The sequence below is a fragment of the Rhineura floridana genome, chromosome 8 (assembly GCF_030035675.1).
Source record: "Rhineura floridana isolate rRhiFlo1 chromosome 8, rRhiFlo1.hap2, whole genome shotgun sequence".
Classification (NCBI taxonomy): Eukaryota; Metazoa; Chordata; class Lepidosauria; order Squamata; family Rhineuridae; genus Rhineura; species Rhineura floridana.
The window spans coordinates 112,093,159-112,117,666 of record NC_084487.1 but is presented as its reverse complement, the minus strand read 5'-3'; the positions used below and the strand labels follow the sequence as shown (position 1 = coordinate 112,117,666).

The window sequence follows — 24,508 nt, the reverse complement described above, 5'->3', positions numbered from 1 at the left end:
GGGAATAAAGGAAGACTTAAGGTGTGCCCTAGCAGCATCTGTAGGACCCCTCTATGGTTTCCAGTTACTGTTTTATGAATGAGAAGTTCTGTTTTAGTCATATATAGAATATAGCATACACCCCATTGTACATATTCTTACACATACTTCAGTGAGCTGCCTATATGTAGCAATGTGAAAGAATATCTGTATGCAAGCCTGCCAAATAATGACTGGTGGCAGCTGGGGGCCAAGGGCGGGGAAGAGAGATACACTCTCTCACACACTCACATACACATGGAAACTCCTAGTGAAAGAGTGGTAGTGTGTTACTGTGCTACATTCATAGAAAAGAAGGAAAATGATATTAGAAAGCTCAATGACAATCTGATTTCCTTTTCAGGAAATCCTGTCCCCCCGCCAAGGAACTTTATTTGTTGTTTGCTCAGCAGAGGACACTTGAGTATTGTTAAGACCTGGAGATGTGGAATTTCAAATTGTGTATATGGAAGTAACACAGCACAAAACAATCATGTTTTAAGTCTACCTCCAAAAGTAATGCATGCTTTCATTATGCAATAAGGACTCGTTGTTTATAGTTAAGACACCCACTGGAAAAAAGCCAAAAGCCTATAGTGCTATTCCTCAGGAAAATTTAAGCAGCTGTGGTGTAATTTAAAACCTCCCAAAAGTTTGCTGCAGTGCTTGTACTACTTTATTATACCATGAGAGCTGAGTGCCGCCAGTTCTCCAAAGAAATCACTTCACTACAGAATGAAAAAGAAAATTGAAATGCAAACCTGGAGGCAGCCTGAAATATCCAAATAGATGAGTTTGTGACATCCTCTTCCAGAGCTGAGGTACTGTAAGCCTTTGTCTGTGAATTTTCTGCAATAAGCTAGACTTAAACATTGTAAATTAGGGAAGCCCCTTTACCAGATTAAAAAAAGAGAGAGGAAAAATCAGTTACTAAAACGTAGTGTACAGATTTCTGATGCAATTTGATACTGTAGCTAAAAAACTTTCCAGTAACATGGGTGGATACTGGAGTTTGTATCCTTTTGCCTGAATACAAAAGATGTTGTGCTTTGCTTTTTTTGTTGTGTGTACTTTGTATTGTTGAATAAGATAGTACAATAAACATGGCTCTTTAAATAAAACTTGGTTTGGAAATGATTTTGCTTGGTCATAAACCCAAACATTTATATACTAAATTAGAAATATATAACTCTCAACAATCCTAAGGACAAAGTTATAACATTTTCACATTGATCTTATATGCTTTGAGTTCAAAATGAAAACCAGAACTCTGTCAAAGGACGTTAAAAGCATAAAAGAATTAAACATAATGTTAAACCATCCCTGCTCATGTAATTGTTTCCAATAGGGTTTGAATCAACTATTCTAACAAAACCAAAAATACGCACATAACAATCTAAAGTTCCAATACCATGCTACACCTGGAAGCAAGGCTTATTGAGCATGACGATACTTCTAAGTAAACATGCACAATATTGTATTGCATTACCTATCAATGTGAAAATGTTATTATCTATATCCAATGACAGACAAAGGAAGTGGGATATACAAGGTACATGAATACTATGAAACTTTACATCTGCTTGCATCTATTCTTATAATACATATTTAGGCATTATCATACTAGACTATTCATTTTATGCAATTATACTGTAGCTGAAATAAAATAGGTAATGCAAGGCCACAATTACCAGAAATGAAAGCTTGCAGAAGGAAAATTATAACCTATCATTAGGAGTAGACATCATGTTCTGCAACAGATTTTTTAGGAAATCATTTTAAGGCAATTTCACAAGTCAGCAAAATATAAGCATTTGAAGAGCTAGGAACACCCACAATGGTGAAAAGTATGGCATCATGGCCTCTACTTGTAAGACTTGTGTTCTTAATGAATAATAGAGAAAACAATTAAGGTTAAATTTAAAGAATAATGTGGAAAGTAATATAAAAAGTAAACATTTGCTTTTTTTAAAGACAAAAATGCAGATAAAACATGCAAACAAACTTCTGTGAGAAGATAACATCTAAGATTTTCTATTGCTATCCCATTCAGTTTTAGAGGTACAAGCTGTGGTTCATATTCTCAATATGTACATGATTATTCTCCATAAGGAGCAGGTGCATAATTTGGGGGTACTCCTGGATCCAGCTTTGTCATTGACGGAGCTTGGAAGTAATTCATTACTTTCTTGAGGAACGAGTGGGTAATTCCTTTACATTTTGATTGTAATAGAACTAGGAGTAATTTTATTACTTTTGTGGGGTAATTGTAATGTTTCCAGCATTACGTTTGGGCATTACTGGGGGGGGAAGCAGAGGAAGTCTTCTGCTCCTCTGATTTGTGGATGAAAATCACGTGTCTCAAACTGGGCTTCTGTGCAGCATCGCTCTTCCCTCATGCTCTGTGGGTGGGTAGGAGGTGACGAGGGACGAGGTGGAGAGCGAGAAGGGGTGGAGTGCAGAAAACAATTGTTTTAAAAAATGGATGGTAGTATTGAAGAATGGAGTGGAGAGAAAAAGGAGTCGGAGGGCAAGAACATGGATAAAGGAGAAGGAGGCAACAGCAGAATGAAGATAAAGAACTGTGGAGGTGAAAGATGACAACGCGTGTTTGTGTGTGTGTGTGTGAATACTGTGTTTGCACTTGGCACACAAAGTGGCCTCCCCCACCCTCTCTGGCTACTGTGCTGCATTTGCAGTACTTTAACTTTTTTGCATCTCAGGAGAAAATGTTTGCTTGGGTGAGTGTCAATTGGTGGCAGGGAAGGGTCTGGGAGGTGGTTAAGTGAGAGAGATTATGCTTGCTGGCTGTGGGTGATTGCACTTGGTTTGATATACAAAGATCTGAGTAGTGGCCTCTGACTCCTTCCCCACCTCCCTTACCGGCAGAGAGACCACCATTGCTATCTTATGGATAAAAAGAATTATTCTACTACCTCTGTATATGTGTGTTTATATTTAATGTTGTTTTAGGCTACTTAGATGTGCAGCAGCCAAGGCCAGCACCTTGTAGGCTTTTTTAAAAAAAATAACTGAAATGTAATTGTAGTGATTACCTTTGAGAAAAAGTAAAGTAATCAGTTACTTTCAGAGCAATTGTAATGGTAATTACTACTTGTTTGGGCCATGTAATTTTAACTATAATTTATTACTTTTTAAGCTCTTCCAAGCTCTGGTCATTGTGTCCTCAGTGGCTAGAAGCTTTGGCTGGTAAGACAGATATGGCCATTCCTGGATCCAGATAGCTTGACCACTGTTGTTCATGCACTGGTAACCTTAAGACTGGATGACTGCAATATGCTCTATGCAGGGTTACTCTTGAGGTTGGTCCAGACAATGCAGCTGGTTGCTTGGGGGGCAAACTACCGCCAGCAGATAATACCTTGCTTGCAGGATTTGCACTGGCTGCCAGTCTGCTAATGAGCCAAGTTCAAGGTTTTGATACTACCACACAAGGCCATATGCAGCACAGGGCCATGTTACCTGAGATATCACCTTAGCTCTTATATACTCAGTAGGTCACTGTGGTCTGCAGGAGACCTTCAAATTCAACTTCGAAAGATCTCAGAAGCCTGCTTCACAGTAACTCAGAGCAGGGCTTTTAGTGTGGCTGCCCCTGTCCTGTGGAACAGCACCCCCTATTGGACTTTCCAGAAACGAAGTCTTCCTAGCTGGTTGAATATGTCTTTGCCATGAGTGTATATTTTTTAATCTGCTGCTATTTTCTGTGTTTTAGTTGTTTTTATTCCATTTTGTACTTTGCCTTGAGACATGTGTGGTGGGCAATTAGTAAATAATAATAATAACAATAACAGATAACATCAAATGGTAACAGGCTCCACTGCCATTAGGAGATGGGAAACTTTCTCATAGAAGTTCAAATGCTTTGGCTTGTATTAGACAAAATCTAATATTCTTAAGGACAGGAATGGAAGTCTATGGTCTCAGAGATGTTGTTGGATTCCCAGCTCCCATCAGCCCTAGCCAGCATGGCCAATGGTCAAGGATTATGGGAGTTGTAGTCCAACAATTTGTGGTCATTTTTTTTCTTGGAGGGATGCTGCAATAGTATGTTATATCCATATATGGCATACAGTCAGGCAACCTGCACCCCCTACACTTGGCATTCATGTGGCAGTGTTTCATGGTGAGGGTATTAAGGAAGTGCCACCTTCACTTTGAATGAGCTTTGTTTGCCTTTTGCAACATTGTAACATAACAATTTAAAAAACATAACATGTTGTAACAGTTGCAGCTGACTGGGGCTGCCAATAGCAGTAAAGTGTTGCAAAAATTAAGAGTTTTTTTTGGGGGGGGAGGTGTGGCTTAAAGGCAACTTTTCAGCCTGAGCTGTTTGCTTGTTTTTTGAGTGTGTGGTTACGCAAAGATAATGCAGTTCAGACAACATAGCTTGGCAAGCAATACAATTATTACAAAGTTTAAATAGTAATACTACAAGAAGTCAAATGTTATGTTATGATGAAGAAAAAAGGTAGTTCACTCATACTGATCCAAACACATTATAGCTACGATTGAGAAGCTAAAGATGATATAGCTATATTAAATGGTATATTATTTTTGTGGAGGCAAATGCCAATATTTGATAATATACTGGCGATGGCCAGAGAAAAAAGTCTGTGTGAACTTGAGGAGTTATTTGAAAAGGCCACAAAAACAATCTTACTGAACACAAAAAAATGGCATGATGGTATAAACTGTACAGATCAGACATTTTTTGATAATGTCATGTTAGAACTTACAGCAAGAATCACTCCAGCTCCCTTTTCTGATGTACATGCAGATGCATGGACACAGAAAACAATAAGCTACATATTTTAGCAACTATCTATATGACATTCTGCATTTGGGTCAATCAAATCATGAGCCAGGCTGGTCCTAGGAAAAAATAGTGCCCTGGGCGAGGAGTGCCTTCCCACTCCCATGGGCAGCAGAGGGTTTATGGGCTTGGTGCAGGTGTGATGTTGGGGGCCCTGCTGCTGTCCCCCACAAGCCGGGTGCCACATGTGAGAATTATTCCATGCATGAACTACACATGAGAATTCTCACTTGCAGCTCCTCCTTGCTCTGGGATCAAGCAGAGTGATACACCTGCTTCAATTTTTCTTATATGGGATAAGAGAATAGGGATCGGGTTGTGTTTCTTCTGACGACCTCCTCCAAATTCTCCCTTCTGGTACAGACTTTCTTTCTTTCTACATTTTATTGCATTTCAAAGATTGTTATACACTTGTAGTAGAAACACCATCAAAGAGCAGTCTACGTGGGCTTATGTTTAAATTTAGTCAACAATGGACAGAATGGTTTTACACAATCAAAACAGAATAAACCAACAAAGCCAATATCCCCCATGGGGTTAAGGATCATTAGCATGGCAATAGGAAACAAAAACTCAAGTCCATCAACAGCATCACTTACAAAAAGAATAGAAACATGGCTGTGTGTAAGTATATGAAAAAAGACAAATGAAACCATGGCAGTTCAAGCATTCCATATTCTGGCATATTTGGGAGGGATTCTGATTGTTCTCCCTTTGACTGACATACACAATGAACGGGTCAAAATTATCAGTTTTTGAAATGCCATGCCGAACTCTGCATTTATGGTTAACTTTTCCATAAAAACAATGTACCAAACTTTGTGGTACCAGTACCTCATGTCACACTGTGCAGATCTTTCCAATGTGGCATGATGGTGAGCCTGGCAGCCATAAGCAAATAGCCCACCAGGCGTTTAATATTCCCATCCATTTTCTTTTTTTTTTTCCAATAATTTTTATTCAGATTTTCATAAAACATACAAGACAAAATCATAAAACATTCAAAGACAAAAAACAAAATCAAAAATAGTTAAACAAAAAGAAAAAAAGAAAAAAAAAACAAAAATAAAAAATAAAGAGTAAAATATTGACTTCCCATTTGTCAAAGATCAAATCAGTTATAAGTCTATAATATATAACAATCCTGTCTCTTAAGTCATATTATAAAATCACTTTCCTCCAGTAGTTATCTTACTTAATCATCAAATCTCATAAACATTACTTTATTCTTTCCACAAAAAGTCAAAGAGAGGTTTCAATTCTTTAAGAAATATATCTATCAATTTTTTTTTCCAGATAAGCATATCGATTAATCCATCTCATTACTAATTATGATAATCTTATTGTCATAACCATAGTCAAAATAAACATTTCAATTAATCCATCACATCAGAATCTGTTAGGTTCAATAATTTCAGTAGCCATTGTTCTATTATCTCTATTAGTTCCATTTTCCATCTTCCATCTTCAGTAGTCTTGTTAAGTCCAGTAATTTCAATATCCAATCTTCCATTATCAGTATTCCATAATAATCTTGCTGTCAAAGCCATAGTCATATAGTAAGAGTCTGATGGGGATTACCTCTATCCCAAATATTTTCTTGCCATCCATTCTGAATAGGTTGCTGAAATACTGCTGTAAAATCATATCTCTGTTCTTTTTTTCAAAATACACTGGGTCATCTCTTAAAAGTTTTTCCATTGTCACATGGCTGCAGTTAATTCCATAGATTTTCTCTATATTGGGCTCCATCACATCATTCCAGTCCAGAAGATTATCCATGCCATTGATAACTTTATCTCTAGAATCTTCATTCATTTCTTCAGAGATAACATTGAGTTCCAAACAATAGATTTTATTTCTAAAGTCCATAGACTCCAAATCTTGTTCCTGTTCCACGTTGGTTCCAATCTCCGGGATCTCCTCTCTCACAGGGACCCCTATTCCAGTCTCCAGGGTCACCTCTCTCACAGGGACCCCTGTTCCAATCTCCGGGATCTCCTCTCTCACAGGGACCCCTTCCAGGGTCACCTCTCTCACAGGGACCCTTATATCTTTAATCTCCTGCTTCATTTTACTCAATTCAATTTTCATTATCTCAATCTCATCCATTATTTTCTGAAACATAGTTATTTCCAGATTTTCAGCCACTTTCTTAATTGCCATTTTAAAAGAAAAATATAGGAAAACCACTTCTTATTTCAGCAACAATTGGGTTAATACTCCAAACTTGGTGACATCACAGTATAAACAGAGCAGACAGCCTTATCTCTCCAATAGTTAAGTAAACAAAATGCAGTTCCCAGGATCGAAACAATTAATGGCAATCGTCAAGAAACAGATTCGTCAAAATAAAATAGACCAAAAAGAGAGTAGTCTCAAAACAGTATAATATTTTTCAAAATAAAAATCTGGAATAGAAATCCCTCTTCTGTGTATATCTTTAGCATGCAAATCCAGGACAGCTTTTTGCAACAAAAACAGAGATAAGCTATTAATTAGTGCGTAGCAGAGAGAAGTTATGGCTCCCCAGTGAGATGTCAAAAACTGATCAATCTGGCAAATCTCTTTTAAACAGCAACAATTTAAGTCAAGTAAAAGAAAAATATAGAAAGAAGGGTGCTTGCCTGTTAGTGCGTTCTCTCTTAGAAGATAAGGTGAACGTTCGCTTTATCAGATAGAGCTTGCTGTTAAAAATCCGTCCCACCTTCGTCGGCTGGACCTCGTCCCATAAATTAATGAGATCTGGTCGTCCCAACAAAAATAGGCTTTGAGGTTAATCTCTTCGTTTCTCCCTACCCGGGAGAAGTTTAATCAGTCAAAAAAAAAGAAAAAACTGACTGATATATCTGAATAAGCTTCTTTTGAGGCAGGAGCCCGTCTCAAAAGCAGGCACAGGCTAAGTCACCCTTCCCGGAAGTCAATATTCCCATCCATTTTCATATTAACAACAAAAAAAAGTTAAGCAATGCCAAATGAGGGGACCTGTCCACGGACTGAGACACAATTTTCTGGATCTCCTGAAAGACCTCAGTCCAAAAAGCTTCAGTCCGCAGACAGGACCACCACATGTGGTAATATGTACCAAGCTTGCCACAACTCCACCAACATCTGGGTGAGGCTGTGCAGCACATCCGTGCCAATCTCACCGGAGTAATATACCACCTGTGGGTTCCTTGATCATAGTTTCACACATTTGAGTGGATGCTGTATAAATTATGGGGTGATTCCAAAAGAGCCTCCAGTCTGCCTCATTGATTTCATTCTCCCAATCCTCTTCCCATTGCTTTTTGAGATCACTCATCCTTTCCCCATCAAAATCCAGAAACATGGAGCATAACTTAGATACAATACCCCTCTCCCCATTCCTCATTGCAAGAAGAATATGTTCAAAAATAGAAGTTATAGCTGGGAGAGACTGACTCCTCCCTGCTCACCCACCCAGGTCTTGGTTATACATGCCAGATCAGCTGCCTCATCCACAATTAAATCATGAATGAGGGAGATCTTATTATGCACCGATGTGGCGTTTAGGGGCAGCATCTGGAGGTCTGAGAGCTGGCTGATAGGGCAACCAACAAAACTGCGGGTAAGTCCTCCTCACAACGCCATATCTCCCTCTACTGTCACTACACTAATTGGGGGGCCCTCAAGTCTCTCCACTTGGCTTGGAGTCCTCTCTCCCAGGCACATAACTCAAGATCCGCAAGTCCCACAAAAAGCCAGGGAATCTACAAGCAGGAGCCACCTCAGCCAGCCAGCTTATGTATCCCCTCCACGGAAGGGACAGGTGGACAAAATCAGCAACAGCTGGCTGAGTACCTGGAGGCCTGGTCCTGCAAGGTGTGACAACCTGCAGCACAGAAGTCCAACAGGGAGAGGGTGGTGGTGCAGCCGAGCAGCAGCAGCAAGCAAGCAATATCTTTATAATATTTTAAAAATTAATTTATAAACCTGTCTGGTCTGGGTGATTTATTAGTTTTTAAGGCACTGATAGCTTCCTTCAATTCCTCCTCTGAAACATCTCTATTCAAATCACCTCTCTCTTAACTGCCCTACCTGGATTGTATTCAGGTACTCATGTACTGTTACAGGATCCACTGGTCTTTGTGAATATAACATCCCCCAAAATGTCACAAAAGTAGTGTTAATTTCTTTGGCGTCCCAGGTATACCATCCCTCACCCGCTATGAACTACCTGTGTGCATCTCTTCTGTTTATTCTATTGGCTAGTAATCTGGAGCCCTTATTGCCAAACTTGTACCAGTGAAAATACAAATAACTGCACTTCCAGGTTGATGTTTTTTAATGAAACTTATTGGTAGAACAAACTGAGCATGCTCGGTTGCCAGGTAACCAGAGGGTGTGGAAATGTTCAATTAGAGGGTGTGGTGTTTAGGAAACTGCATGATTGATGTTTCCCCTCAAGTGTGAATAGAAAACACTGTGTTTGCAGCCAGCATTGAGCCCTTACTGTGGATGGTGCAAACACAAAATGGAAGTAAAAACAGGGTCTTTAGCATGAAGTTATGTTCCCATGTGTATAAGCCCTGAGATTTGCTTCCTTGCAGGAAAGATAAAGAAAGAGAGAGAGATGCTTGCTTGCTTGCAAGAAAGAGAAGAGAGATGCTTGCTTGCTTGCTTGCTAGCACTCCATGAGCAAAGCCTTTTCCTCCACCAGCTAGCAGCATTGACTTGGCTGCACCTTGGATTTCAGTCATGGGGGCTAGTTCAGTGTTGCTTGGATAGTGCCTTTCTCCTTTTTCTCTATTAAAGCCCTTTTGAAAACTCATTTTGTTCAGAACTCTCTTGCTTTCCAGGCTCCCCTTAACTCCCTGCAAGCGACCTAAGATGCTGGCATTCCCCATCTCTCTCCTCACTCCTCCAACTCTGCTTCCCTGCAAGTAAGTTAGCTCTAGAATGACAATAGGTCATAAATTTCTCTTGCTGTTTTTCACTAGGGCTCTTGAAGCCTTTCAACCCCAGCATTCCTCCTGAGCTACTCTTAATTTGCATTGGATGTAATGTCATCCAATTGGTTACAGGAGAATGGGGATGGAAGTACAGTAGGGCGACACACAAAACAGTCAGAGAGAATAGAGAGTTCAAAGTCTAAAAAGAGAGAAAAAACCCAGACCCCTTTTGGACCTTTTTCTCATAATCTGTTGAAATTCATTAAAATCAGCCATGTTCACGGAGTACCTGTAATGCTAATACTGACCTTGCCCCATACTCTGACCTTCATCTGCTGCAGTTTAAAAGTTAAAAAATGCCTGGCTGATTTTTAATTAAGAACTATTGGCTTGAACCCAATTAAAACATCAGGCATGCTCAGTAAGAACCAACTGTCAGTGTTCTAAAAGCCAGACTCACAGCTGCTTGGCTTGCCTAACCAGGGGGCCACAGCCACACCAGACTTTGATTTCACTTGAGACAGTCATGGCTTCCCTCAAAGAATCCTGGGAAGTGTAGTTTGTGAAGGGTGCTGAGAGGAGATTCCTATTCCACTGGCAGAGCCTCACTGGCCAGACTGGTTTAACAGTCAGCCACTCTGACTGTAGGTGTGTGAGGGGAACAGGGCGTCTCATAGCAACTCTCAGCACCCTTCAGTAACTACACTTCCCAGGATTCTTTGAGAGAAGCCATGACTGTCCAAAATGAAATAAAGGTCTGGTGTGGATGTGGCCAGGGACAGCTTTGGTTTACATTTGGGTGGGAGGCTACATGTGCCTGATGTAGAATAAAAAGGTGGGAGAAATGCTGAAAAGCAATGATACTGTTCATAATGTTTTCCTTTTGGAAAGGAAAGGGGCTTCCCCTCTGCCCAGGGCCCACCCATTCAATCTCCTCCCCCTCCCTCTCCTCCTCCCTGCCCTTCCCCCAGGTCAGTGTTGAACTATGACCTGAGAGACCAGCGTTCAAATTCCCACACAGCCATGAAGCTCACTGGGTGACCTTGGGCCAGTCACTGCCTCTCAGCCTCAGAGGAAGGCAATGGTAAAACCACCTCTGAACACCATTTATCATGAATTCCTTTTTCAGGGTATTCAAAGGGTCACCATAAGTCTGGTTGACATGAAGGCAGTCCATTTCCATTTTCAAACATGATTGCACAGAAATAAATCCCACTGAACTCAAAAAGTATGCAAATGATCAAACCCACCCTCCTATCCCCTCCCTCTTGCCCCTTCCTTCCCCCTTCCTTTGCCCCTCCCCTTCCCTCCTTCCCCCTCCCCCCTCCCCTTCCTCCTCCCCTATGGTCAGTTTTTCCTATTCTAACCATGATTGCATAGGAGGAAATCCCATTGAACTCAATAAGCATGCAAATGATCAGACCTGCTTTCCCCCTCCTTCCCCTCTCCTCTCCCTTCCTCCTCCCCTCCCCTGCCCACTCCAGCCCTCCCTCCCCCTCCCCCCTGGTCAGTTTTACCTATCCTAAGCATGACTGCATGGGAGTAAATTGCACTGAACTCAATAAACATGCAAATGATCAAACCTGTCCTTCTCCTCCCCCCCTCCTGTCTGCTCCCATCCCAGTCATCCCCTTTGCTTTTCCTCCCCTCCCTCCTCCTCCTCCTCCCCTTCCCATCCTCTGTGGTCAGTTTCACCTATCCTAAGCATGATTGCAGGGGAGTAAATCCCACTGAACTCAATAAGCATGCAAATGATCAATCCATTCTCAGCAAACTTGCACAGGATCCCATTTCTTACCTCCCGGATTAAAAAGCAGGAAAATTCACTAATAGGCAAAAAACCTTGCGGTTTAAGAATGTACCTATAGCCCACAGATATTTCTATCAAACTTTAAAAAGCAGGGAAATTGGGCAGCTATAGTGAATGCACCAGGGGAGCAGGAGACCTGACCTCCTCTCTGAGATATTGTACTGCCTTACAAATTTGTCAAAATGCAAACACCATTTGGTGTTTCACAGTCCAATCCACTAGCTGTGTAGCTTGGAAGAATTTGGTACAATGTGCCTCTGAGCATATGGTGAGTGGTGGCTACACCTGCAATCAGCCCAAATAATAGAAAGAAGACGTGCTGTGCTGATCTTGTTTTAGCAGGGAGGAAGCAACATTAACACAGTCGATATAGTTCAGATGGTCACTGAACAGATATAGTTGCATAGATTTTGTGTGTGAGTGGTTTTCACTCTCCTCAGTCAGGCTCCAAGTCTTTGGAACACTGGAGCACAGATGTACAAAGCTCGTTTTGTTTATCCCAACAATCATCCACCAGAGGTGGCACTTTTTCGATCCTGATGTAGTTTATGTTCCATGGCAAACAGTAATGCTTGTCCTGTTTTTCCATTATGCCAGAATTTAAAGTTATTATTAATGTCACCATGTTCAACATGAATAAGTTCTTATGTTAACTATGTACATTTTCCTAAGTGATTGAGTAATGCTGGCTCTTCTGCATCTTGAAGTAACCTTCAAGAGTGGGTAATGCATATACAGTATGGTGTACTTTAGGGATAGATGAATCAGTATATTTCTGTTCTGTGTCAATTTCACATATGTCTATTAGTAAGCCTATTCCATCCTGCTTCCACCTTAATCTGTTTTTTTTAATGTATGAAATATAGATACCACACCAATGTTATATCATGGTTAGAGATAGGAGTGGTGCACTCAGTGGAGTGGAATCACAGCAATAACCTCCCTGCAGCAAGGTCACTGCTACTTGACTATTTCTACCACTAGATTAAAAAAAAAAAAACATTGGAAAGACAGCAGAGACACTTTTATTTCTTGTCTAGGCAGTGCTCCCTGAAACAGCCTAAGATACAGGATTATTTGACCTTTGATCAGATCTAGCAAGGCAATTCTCATCTGTACATATTCTAGGGCATCACACCTTTAAAATGTCTCAAGACAAATGTTGTCACTCACAAATTCTTTATAATTTATGTTTCTCAAATATATCTAGTATTGTGAAATTACCAATTATATGCTATACATACAAGTGTGTTCCATTTCTTCTCCACTCCTGAAATGTCAAATTATAATCAGGTACATTTTCATTGACTGATTTATTATTTGATTGATATCCCGCCTTTCCTCCCGGCAGTAGCCCAGGGCGGCAAACAAAAGCACTAAAAACTTTAAAACATCATAAAAGCACACTTTAAAACACATTAAAACAAAACATCTTTAAAAATGTTTCTTAAAGAAGCTTTCAAAACATCTTTGACGATTAAAAACCTTTTTAAAAAGAAGGTTTAAGAACATATTAAAAAGCAATTCCAACACAGACGTAGACTGGGATAGGTCTCAACTTAAAAGGCTTGTTGAAAGAGGAATGTCTTCAATAGGCACCAAAAAGATAACAGAGATGGCGCCTGTCTAATATTTAAGGGGAGGGAATCCCACAGGGTAGGTGCTGGAACACTAATGGTCCATTTCCTATGTTGTGCAGAATGGACCTCCTGATAAGATGGTATCTATTTTTGTAAACAGTTGAATATTAACAGTTGAATATTTTGTAAACAGTTGAATAACAGTCACAGCAGCTTTTAACAATTTTGTTTACAAAGCAAGAAACTATCAGATGGAATTGGACAGTGGAAGGAGCTTGGAAATGGAACATATAGGTAGGTGGACTGGAAGTGGAGATTTAGGCTCTACTACTTTGTGGGGGAGCACAAGCCACCACTACTTAGTCAAGAATTCATTGGATTGTCTTGGGTAAATCATTTGGAGCCTAACCTCCGCATTGTAAAATGGGGTATCATTGATTATTAGTTACATGCTAAACAGAGTTGTAGGAATATATGAACTATGTAAGGTACTCCTGGAGTTCCACACATGGTGTCCATGGGCACCACAGCATCCTCAGATACCACTCTTGGTGTCTACCAAGGCCATCTGCCCCTCCCAAATTTTAATTTTTAAAAAATTGGGTTGCTAAGAGAGGGTGCCTTTTGCAGGGGGGAGGTGCTTCCTGTTTCTTTGCATCTTTTGGGGGGGTTATTGTGGTTTCCCTGTTTGGGGGGATGGGGTTCTGAGCACCAATAGCTTTTCTTCTGTGATTTTTTGTATGGTGTTCACAACAGTTCCTTAGATTTCCAGATGTGTCCCTTGGTCCAAAATGTTTCGGGATGCTTGATGTACTCTATAGAGCAAAAAGTAATACTTGTTTCCATATAATAGTTATGTATGTTGGCTAATCTTTATAAAGGTGGAATCCAGAGGAATTTTTCAAACATGGATATACCACAAGTCTGTCTCCTACTCTTACACTAAAATTCAAAATTTATTATAAATGAACATGTTTTACCTTGACAGAAGTCTTAGTGTTCCATTTGTAATATCTGTGTGAGATAAATTTAAGTAAAGGAGAGCAGGGCAACCTTCTGTTACAAGCCTCATTAGTTCATCCTGTTCAATAAAGAGAAACATAAATGAAATTTGTTTCATTTTTCAAAAAGTAGATAATATGGCTCTATATCAGAAGCATTTTTTCAGTTCATACTATACTTCAACATCTAGAAATCTGGTAATCCCAAATATCATTATTACATGCCAAATTTATTATAACCACATTCTGGGCATAATACAACATATAAGATAACTGGAATCTTTTTGGTGGAATAAATAGCTTCTTGGTTTTCAAAATGGACTCTTTAAATTGCGGTTGTCACCCTGCAATTAGCCACATTGTTCTGGAATACATATATAAATAACTGAAGAATGTAATGATCTCCTGCCCATTGATCTTCATGCATAACAGAGGACTGCATGTGTTTACCTATCAGCTTTTATAGTGTTCATGACTGGGGAGAGGGGCCTTCAGTTATTTCCTTTCCATTCCTAAATAACTGACTAGTGCAATCAACATCAGAAAGTCACTTGCAAAGCATTACCTGCGCCCTGCAGAATCAAGGGGGTAATTCTGCAGGGTGGAGGTGATACTCTGCAAGTGGCTTTCCTTTAGGAAACCCATTTGCGGAGTATCACCTGTACAGATCAACTCCTCTGCTCAACAGCTGTTCAATGAAGGGCTTGATTCTGCAGGGTGCTGCAGTGCCTCCTCCCAATCAATGCCTCCGCTGGGCAGGCATTGTAGCACCTTGCAGAACTGACCCCCAACTCGGTTGGGTGGGGAGAAGGAGACACAAGGTCTCCTTCTCCTGCCTCTCTCCCAGCGATATGTTTAATTAGAGTTTTAAAACCCTAATTAAAAATTCGTACCACCTTCTGAACTTATTTAGCACCAGATCTGGGGAAAGAGTGATGGTCCCCAGGTCAGCCCAAAGCGGGTCAGCCTGATGTCTCCCCTGATTAAGGGGGGGCTATACACAGTTCTAATAATTTCAATTCATAATTATGCTCTCAAAGAATGTATTTTCCAATTCATATAAACGTGAAATGATACTGATTTCACTATATATAAAGCTGATTATGAACATTCCATTTATTTCTCTCTAATAGCAAAGATGGTAAGTAAGTTACAAACTGCCTTCAGCTGGATAGTTTGCAAAATACATGAAGATCATGAATTCTATCCTATATACAAAAAGGTTACAGAGCAATCTTATGCATGTTTACTCAAATGTAAGTCCCATTACATTCAGTGGGGCTCATTCTCAGGTACATGTGTATAGGACTGCAGTGTTAATGAGCTAACAGCAGTTAAGCAGTTATAAGCAAAATGTTTGTCCACATGCTTATTTTTCCCAGTGAATTCAAAAGACCTGCTTAAAACTATGGGTCATCAAAATATAAAACAGGGGAGATAGATATAATACAACAAACATGGTGAAAAATATTACAAAATTTAGAATAAATTAATAAAAAGCAACTTTATTAATTTGGGGGTTAATTTTTCCATTTGTGGTGTTTTAGAAAAGTTATTGCTTATGTAAGAAATAAGAAATGTAAGAAGGGAAGTGCCTGCCAGTTATATGGGCTGCCTTGAATTGGACAATCTGTGCCTGCCCACTTCCCCTGCCCCATCCCTGAACTGCAGTAGTGGAAAAATTACAGCTGATAAATGGGTATTGCTACATAAGATAATTGATATAACTTCATGTTTGGTATTCATTCTGTCTCATTAAGTTGATTGTATGGCAATTGATTATAATAAGACAACTGCCAGTAACATATCTTCTTGAGAATGTACACAAGAATACATAGTCTTGGATTATAACTTGATTTTCTGTTCACACAAAGGGAAGGGGAGATTTCTGTGAAGTTCCCCTCTATCTACACATTCCAACATCACATCCCACACCATTCCCAAGGGCCCATCAACTTTCAGGACCAGATTTTCAGGGAGTGTAGGGGCTCCAGACAGAAGGGGTTGGGTGAGCAGGAAAGCCTGACTCAATTAGCATGACCTCTGTTCTGTTCATGCAAAGGTAGTTAGGATCTAAGCCATAGATCATTTTCTGGCAACTTGATTTCTTAATTCAATACATTAGTGAGCTTTTTGTAATTTGCTCTTATCACACTTTCCGGAGACAGTTTTTTTTAAAAATAATGTAATTCCATTTACAACACGCAAGTGCACAGATAGTAAGAAGAAAATAAGAGGGCAGGGTATATTCCACCTGCCCTTTCCTTGATCCAATGAGACCGGTTTAGCAAAATTAAACAAATCACTCTTGGTGTCTCTCAAATTGACAATATAGCAACTCATCCTAATTTGAAGGTGGAGTGCAATTTCCTCTTAATGCTGGTATATCTCATAAACCTAGGAGTGCATGGTGGAGACATAGCCGGACCCCTGTTGGACTGATTTCTTTTCTGTAGTGCATGTGTCTGTTGCCTGTCATCCCAGGGAGTAGTAATATCCCACAGATCTTCCACATCTAATTCTTCTTTGCCCCAAGGGATAGACAGGTTCAGGTGGGTAAGGATATGCGCCATATACTTCTTCGTGGAAGCTTTGCATACCATGCCATCCACTTCAGTTATTAGAGTGAATGAGAAACCCCATTTGTATTTGGTGTTTGCCTCCCTCAGTAAATCAGTCACAAGTTTAAACATCTTATGCCAGCAAAGCATTTCAGCGCTCAAATCTTGAAGAAATAAGATAGGACCAAAGGCGCAATAGAATATGAGGGGAAACCTAAGGGCTTTGGGTCAGAGCATCTTTAATTGCAAAATTGTGAAAGATGATTACAATACCCAGCATGGTGCTTCTCATTTGGGCAAGGGCCCAAGCTTCTTTGTGCCTGCTCTATGTCCAATTTGGGCATCTCAATCTCTGGGACTAGTTCCTTCCACCAATCAATTAAGCAAGCTATCCTCTCCCATGGATTTGGATATACTTGTGGCACCCATGGTTCTCCTGATTGTCCAGCCAACTCTTTATGACCATGGGCCAATTGCCTGATGTAAGCATCATGGCGCAGTCTGAGGTCCATCACTTTAGTAGCTGTTTTTTTGGTAACTACCATTCTCTGTATAAGACTATTAGTCCTGTCTTCCAGAGTTTTGAAGCTAGCCTCCCTTTTCTTCACTAATTCATCATGTAGATTAGTAATTTGTGCTGTTACTGCACTGATAAGATTCAGAGAGGGCAGAATTGCCCCATTGTTCCCACTTTTTGTTGTCTTGGTGGGGTATTTTTCATCTACTCCATTGTCATGGACAGATCACCGCTTGCTGAGTTTTAGACTCACGACAGCCCTTTCCCTCTGCAGAGGTGGGGGACCTATTAAGTTGGTCTGCTCCCGGAGGCTTATGGATCCTACAACTTTCCAGAGGGCTCTGGGAGTTTTTCCGGCTGATAGTACTGGCGCTCCTGTCGAGGCCTTGGTCGACCTGTGGAATACGGAGATGACCCGGGCCATTGACACGATCGCTCCCGTGCGCCCCCTTCAGTGCAGAACTCATACAGCACCGTGGTATACCCCGGAGCTGAGAGTGATGAAGCAAGAGAGAAGGAGGCTAGAGTGCAGGTGGAGGCGAACTCCTGACAGATGTAGTCATGCTTTGGTAAGTGCTTCCACTAAGTTGTATGTAAAGGCGGTTAGGGCGGCAAAAAAGTCTTACTTTGCTGCCACCATTAGATCATCTCTTTGCCGCCCAGCGGAGCTTTTTAGGGTGGTACGTGGACTTTTACATTCCGGCCCTCATGATACTAAAGAGACATCTGAAGCCTGCTGCAACGAGTTTGCGGAGCACTTCCAGGACAAGATTGCATGCATCCGTCGGGACTTAGACTTCCATGTTATGACAGATGAATCCATTGAAGTGTCCAGAACACAGCCTTGTCCTTTGTTATTGGATGAGTTTCAGTTGGTGCAGCTCGAGGAAGTGGACAAGGTGCTTGGAATGGTGCGGGCGACCACATCTGCTCTGGACCCTTGCCCATCTTGGCTGGTGAAGGCTGGCAGGGCTGAAACCACCGGCTGGGCCAAAGAGGTGATAAATGCCTCCTTGAAGGAGGGAGTAGTCCCTGTTAGTCTCAAGGAGGCAGTAGTGAGACCTCTTTTAAAGAAACCTTCTTTGGACCCAGATGTTTTGAACAACTATAGACCGGTGGCAAATGTCCCTTTCTTGGGCAAGGTTTTGGAGTGGGTGGTCGCTGGCCAGCTCCAGGCACTTTTGGATTAAACCGATTATCTGGATCCGTTTCAATCCGGTTTTAGGTCCGGTTTTGGCACTGAAACAGCCTTGGTCACCCTGTATGATGACCTTTGTCGGGAGAGGGACAGGGGGAGTGTGACCCTGTTGATTCTCCTTGATCTCTCAGCGGCGTTTGATACCATCAACCATGGTATCCTTCTGGGGAGGCTTGCGGAGTTGGGAGTTGGGGGCACTGCTTGGCAGTGGCTCCGCTCCTACTTAGCGGATCGTCGCCAGAAGGTAGTGCTTGGGGAACACTGCTCGACACCCTGGACTCTCCATTGTGGAGTCCCTCAGGGGTCGGTTCTGTCCCCCATGCTCTTTAACATCTACATGCAGCCTCTGGGTGCGGTCATCAGGAGTTTTGGAGTGCGTTGCCATCAGTACGCTGATGACACGCAGCTCTACTTCTCCTTTTCACCTTCTTCAGGTGAGGCTGTTGATGTGCTGAACCATTGCCTGACCGCGATAATGGACTGGATGAGAGCTAATAAACTGAAACTCAATCCAGACAAGACCGAGACACTGTTCGTGAGCTCTTTCCCTGCCCAGATGATAGATGCTTGTCCTGTTCCAGATGGGGTTACACTCCCCTTGAAGGAACAGGTTCGTAGTTTGGGGGTCCTTTTTGACCCTTCCTTGTCGCTTGAGGCTCAAGTAGCCTCGGTGGCACGGAATGCGTTTTACCATCTTCGTTTAGTAGCCCAACTACGCTCTTATCTGGACAGTGATGATCTCGCTTCAGTTGTTCATGCTCTGGTAACTTCTAGACTGGATTACTGTAATGTGCTCTACGTAGGGCTGCCCTTGAAGACAGTCCGGAAACTTCAGCTAGTGCAAAACGCGGCAGCCAGGTTGTTGACGGGGACCGATCGGTCCGCGCATATAACACCTGTCCTGGCCCGTTTGCACTGGCTACCTATCTGTTTCCGAGCCAGATTCAAGGTGCTGGTGTTGACCTATAAAGCCTTACACGGCGTGGGACTGCAATATCTTGTGGAACGCCTCTCCCGCTACGAACCTACCAGTGCGCTTCGTTCAGTATCTAAGGCCCTCCTCCGGGTACCAACCCATCTAGATGCCCGGAGGACTGTTACTAGATCTAGGGCCTTTTCTGTAGTGGCCCCCGAATTGTGGAACAGCCTACCTGAAGAGATCCGCCTGGCGCCTACAGTACTTTCCTTTAGGCGCCAGGTTAAGACCTGGCTATGCTCCCAGGCATTTTAATGTTTTAATGTTTATGTTTAATGTTTTAGCTAAAATTTGCTGATACTCGTTATAGATTTTATTGTAACATTGTATTTTAACCTTGTTGTACACCGCCCAGAGAGCTATTAGCTATGGGCGGTTTATAAATGAAATGAAATAAATAAAATAATAAATAAATAAATATTGGAAGGTCGGGCGTGTCCTGCAGGATGTTCCAAGCAGTTATCATCTTTAAAAAGCAAATTAGATCACAGTTTCCATTCCCAGTGGTGCTAGATAGCATAGCCACCTAACACCTACCAAGAAATGAAAAATATTTTGACCTGGCAAGGTTGCAATATTTGTTTAAGGATCAGGGAGGGACAGAGCAACTGTTTCACCCTGCTAGAGGTATAATTGCATGCATGCGCCCCCATGTAATACCATTTATAAAAACAAAGTTATTTCAAGACTTTCATGTCCATATCTTATGTTCCAATATTTAAAAATTGGTTCCATCTTTCAGCAAAATTAACAAAATTATCACTCTTGCTGTTACATTTTATTTTCAACCAAAATAATGTATTCTATATTCTCATTATCATTAGAAGTCTCTGACATAGCTGTTTATAGATCTTATTTATTATTATTTTTAATTCTCCAGACATCCTACAAAGGTGGAGGCATCCACTCCCTTTCCTACAATCTCTGTCAGGTATGTTGCTGCTGCTACCACAAGATAAACTCTCTCCTCACCATTGGGACTGAAGGAATGCTAGAGCAGGGCCCCTGTCAGTCATAACACTGCAGCAACCTTTGCTGGGCAAGCAAAGGACAGGGAAAGGTCTCTACTTCTTACTTACCCTGGGCTTGTGGCAGCATCACAGCTGACAGGAACCTCATGTTTGTTTGCTGTGTAGCAATCCAGACAGATTATTTAGACTAGAAGATTTTTCTTATACCACCTTATATGAAGAACATTCTAACAGTTAAGAAAATAAATCTTCATATTTTGGTGCACTACAAATGTATAATCCTTGCTGCTGATCTTCTGTGGCATAGCTATTTATTAAAACCACTGTTAGAATAGACCAGGGTGGGAAACCTTTTTAACCCAGCAGCCCAGATTGTTATCTGTCCCTGCTTCCATGGACCAACTTCATTAAGTAGGCAGGACAACCCACCTGTCAATCATCTATCATCCCACCCATCTGTCAAAGTCCCTTCAGCAGTGCTTCCCAACCTGGTTACTGGGCACTTGAGAACCATAGCGAAAGGGGGTTTGCCAGCAGACTTGATCTCACCAACCAACCATCAGCTGATGGGCAGTGAGTTCTAGCCTGCCTTCTACACGGGTTGGCTGCACGATGGAATTCTCCACAAGTGGTTCAGTTGCACAGCTGATCCAGTAGGCTTGACCCAGTAGTTCAAGCCTGCTTTCTGCAGAGATTGGTAGCACAAAGTGTTTTACACTGAAATCACTGTTAAAACATAGGGGGAAAGCTCCATGTAGTTTCAATACCAACAACTTTGTGTAATTGGAGAAACATATGCTCCAGCAAAGGAACAATTGGGTGTTCCCTTTAAGCTTCTTGATTGCAGTCACGTTGGTACTTGCCCCACACCTGATGTCACATATGAAAGCAGTTGTGGGGCAGATGAGCATAGTCTCTTAGTGTCATGGGCCCACAGTCCAGAGGTTGCCCATCCCTGGTGTAGAGTGAAACTACATCTATAAAACTCTTCCTTGATTGCAAACTAGGAAGCCAGGAGAGTTTCACATTAGGGTTGCCAGGCTCAGGGCCTGGGATTGATCCTGTATCTTTAGGAGAAGAGAAAGACAGCCAAGTGGAGGTGTTCTTGCAACACTGTAATGGGAAAAACCACAAGGTGGAATTCTCCCTTCCCCCTGCACAACTTTTAAAGATACAGAAGACCTCTTGGTTGCCAGGCCCAGCCTCCAAGAGGTCTTCTGTATCTTTAAAAGTTGTGCAGGGGCAAGGGAGAATTCCACCTTGTGGTTTTTCCCATTACAGTGTTGTAAGAACACCTGCACTTGGCTGACTTTCTCTTCTCCTGAAGATACAGGATCAGTCTCAGGCCCTGAACCTGGCAACCCTATTTCACATTCAAACTTCTTAATATATGTACTGTAGCCATATTATGTTGGATAAATTGATCACAGATTCCCTTTTTTAGAATGTTGTGTCTTCTCTAGAAATCAAAATTACAAGTTAAATTTACTATATTTAATTGCTATTGAAACTATTTCACATTTGTTATATTAATACTTACATTTAACCCTTGACATTCAGAGACATTTAAGTCTTGCAGATTCTTACAGTGACCTAAAATAAATATAACAACAAATTAGTATCTTGAATTACTTCAAAACATCAGTTAATATCTAGTAGTTTTCAGCAGCATCAAACCAAAATTGGCAATGCAATGGGATATTATACAGCCACAACAGTGGCTGTATACTATAGTCAGCATGGATTTTTCACATTCTGCAATGGTAAATTGAAAATACCCCGACATGCCATTCTGATCCTTCCCATAAGCTCATTTCAAAACAAAACCTTACAATACTTATAGTCCTGAACACAGAAATGCTTGCTTAACAACCCTCTAAATTGTCACGGCGATACACAAAACCACAAGTGAGAATCGAGAGTTCAAAGTGTAAAAAGAGGGGGGGAAACCAGACCCCTTTTGGACTTTTTTCTGACAGAGTTCTCATAATTTGTTGAAATTAATTAAAAATCAGCCATGTTCACAGACGACCTGTATTACTGACCTTGGCCCATACTCTGACTGTAATGTGAGTAGGAACTCAAGTGAATTAGAAGTAATTGTATGGGGGAATCAGTTGGGGGTGGGACCAGTAGGAAAACGAAAGCAGAACTCTTGGTTATGCTGCAACACACTGTGACGTAAAGTTTGTTCCTTCTAACCAGCATTTGTGGTTCATTTCAAATCTTGCAAATATTACATGGTGTCAGAAGACTACCTAAAAACATAAGGCAGTGAAAAATAGACCAGTTGAAGCCTCCAGGAAAGTTGGTATTTGAAGGAAACGCAGCAGAGAACTGGAGAAGATGGAAGCAAGGGTTTGAATTGTACTGCATTGCAAGTGGAGCAGATAAGAAAGATAAGAGACTCCAGTCAGCATTATTTCTGCATGTGGCAGGTGAAGAAGAGAGGTATTTAATACTTTCCAGTTTGATGATGATGCAGATAAAAATAAAATTCAAGTTTTGATGAATAAATTTGAAGCATATTGTGTGCCCAGAAGAAATGTTACTTATGAAAGGCACAGGTTCTTCACTAGAATAAAGAGTGAAGGAGAAAGGATAGACCAATATGTGACTGATTTGAAGCTTTTGGCTCAGACCTGTGAATTTGGGGAGCTGTGTGATTCTCTTATTAAGGATCGCATAGTGTGTGGCATTCAGAAACAGATTGAGAGCCAAGTTACTGAGAGAGAGTGATTTAATCCTTGAGTGTGCAGTGAATATATGCAGGGCAGAAGAAGTGACTGCAAAACAGATGAAAGATTTTGGGGCAACAGAAAAACAAATGGATGTCTTACAGGGCAAAAGTACCTTTGAAAAGCCAAAAGTAAGCCAGCCTCAGAGCAAATGGAGCTTTGGCACCACTACCAGCCCCCAAGAAAAGGAAATGCCACAGAGGCCTGTAGTAGCAGCAAAGGCCTGATACAAGTGTGGTATCAGTCATCATGACATAAATGCTTGTCCTGCATATGGGAAGGAATGCAGAAGATGTGGCAAACTTAATCATTTTGCTAAAAGGTGTAAAACTAGAGCTAGAAAACTTCAAGGCAGACAAATGTTCTCAGTAGCAGATACAACTAAAAATGCTCATGATTTCTTCATTGGCACATTGAATTCTACAGCTCAGAAAGATGAATGGTGTGTGGATCTTCTCATAAATGATCACAAGTATGTGACCTTTAAGATTGACACAGGAGCACAGGCTAATGCAATGTCTTTAAAAACATACAAAGCCTTGCAAGCTGAACCACTTCAGCATTCAAATGCCAGCTTAATAACCTACTCTGGAGAAAGACTACATGTGTCTGGTAAATGTAACCTGGATTGCAAATATAAAGATCAAAGAGCTGAGTTGGAATTTCACATAGTAGACTTTGATGCACAAGCTGTACTCGGTCTTGGGCTGTGACTAATTTAAATTTGGTGCAAAGAGTTAATTTAATGAAAAGAGTTCCAGTAGATCAATGGGATGTTGCAGTTGAGTACAAAGACATATTTGAAGGCTTAGGTTGCTTACCAGAGAAATACGCCATCAAAATCAACCCACAGGTTCCACCTGTAATTCATGCACCTCGGAAGGTTCCAGTGGCACTAAGGGATAAAGTCCAAAAGGAACTGACTCGTATGGAGCAATTAAAAGTCATAGTTAAGGTAAAAGAACCTACAGAGTGGGTGAATTCAATTGTGGTTGTAGACAAGCCTGGCCGGGACCAGATAAGAATATGTTTAGATCCAAGAGATATGAACAGAGCAATTTTAAGAGAACATTTTCAATTGCCTACTGTAGAAGAAATTACCAGTAAGCTAGCAGAAGCAGAATTGTTTACGGTTCTTGATGCCAGTAGTGGATTCTGGCAAATTCAGCTAGATGACAACAGTTCCAGGCTATGCACATTTAATACACCTTTTGGAAGGTACCGATTTACAAGAATGCCATTTGGTAGCTCCTGAGGTCTATCAGAAGATGATCCAACAGACATTTGAGGGTATTGATGGGGTCACATGCTACATAGATGATATCCTGGTTTGGGGGAAGACCAAACAGGAACATGATGAGAAATTGAAGAGAGTTCTGGACAGGTGC

The 24,508-nt window shown here is 41.2% G+C and overlaps 2 protein-coding genes across 3 annotated transcripts in view; one reads left to right on the top strand and one right to left on the bottom strand.

Moving 5' to 3' along the window:
* Positions 1–1,139, top strand: part of FAM185A (family with sequence similarity 185 member A) — a 104,663-nt gene extending 103,524 nt beyond the window's left edge. The window contains exon 9 of the mRNA XM_061582089.1: positions 383–1,139. Within this exon, the coding sequence (XP_061438073.1) occupies positions 383–561 (179 nt within the window). The 3' untranslated portion in view covers positions 562–1,139. The remainder of the gene's footprint in view (positions 1–382) is intronic.
* The window catches only part of FBXL13 (F-box and leucine rich repeat protein 13), a 177,871-nt gene that overhangs the window by 38,481 nt on the left and 114,882 nt on the right, over positions 1–24,508 (bottom strand). For both annotated transcript variants that reach the window (XM_061582083.1, XM_061582084.1), the window contains 3 exons: positions 21,923–21,975; positions 14,139–14,239; positions 780–909 (listed from right to left, as the gene is read on the bottom strand). In XM_061582083.1, coding sequence (XP_061438067.1) covers positions 780–909; positions 14,139–14,239; positions 21,923–21,975 — 284 coding nt within the window. The remainder of the gene's footprint in view (positions 1–779; positions 910–14,138; positions 14,240–21,922; positions 21,976–24,508) is intronic.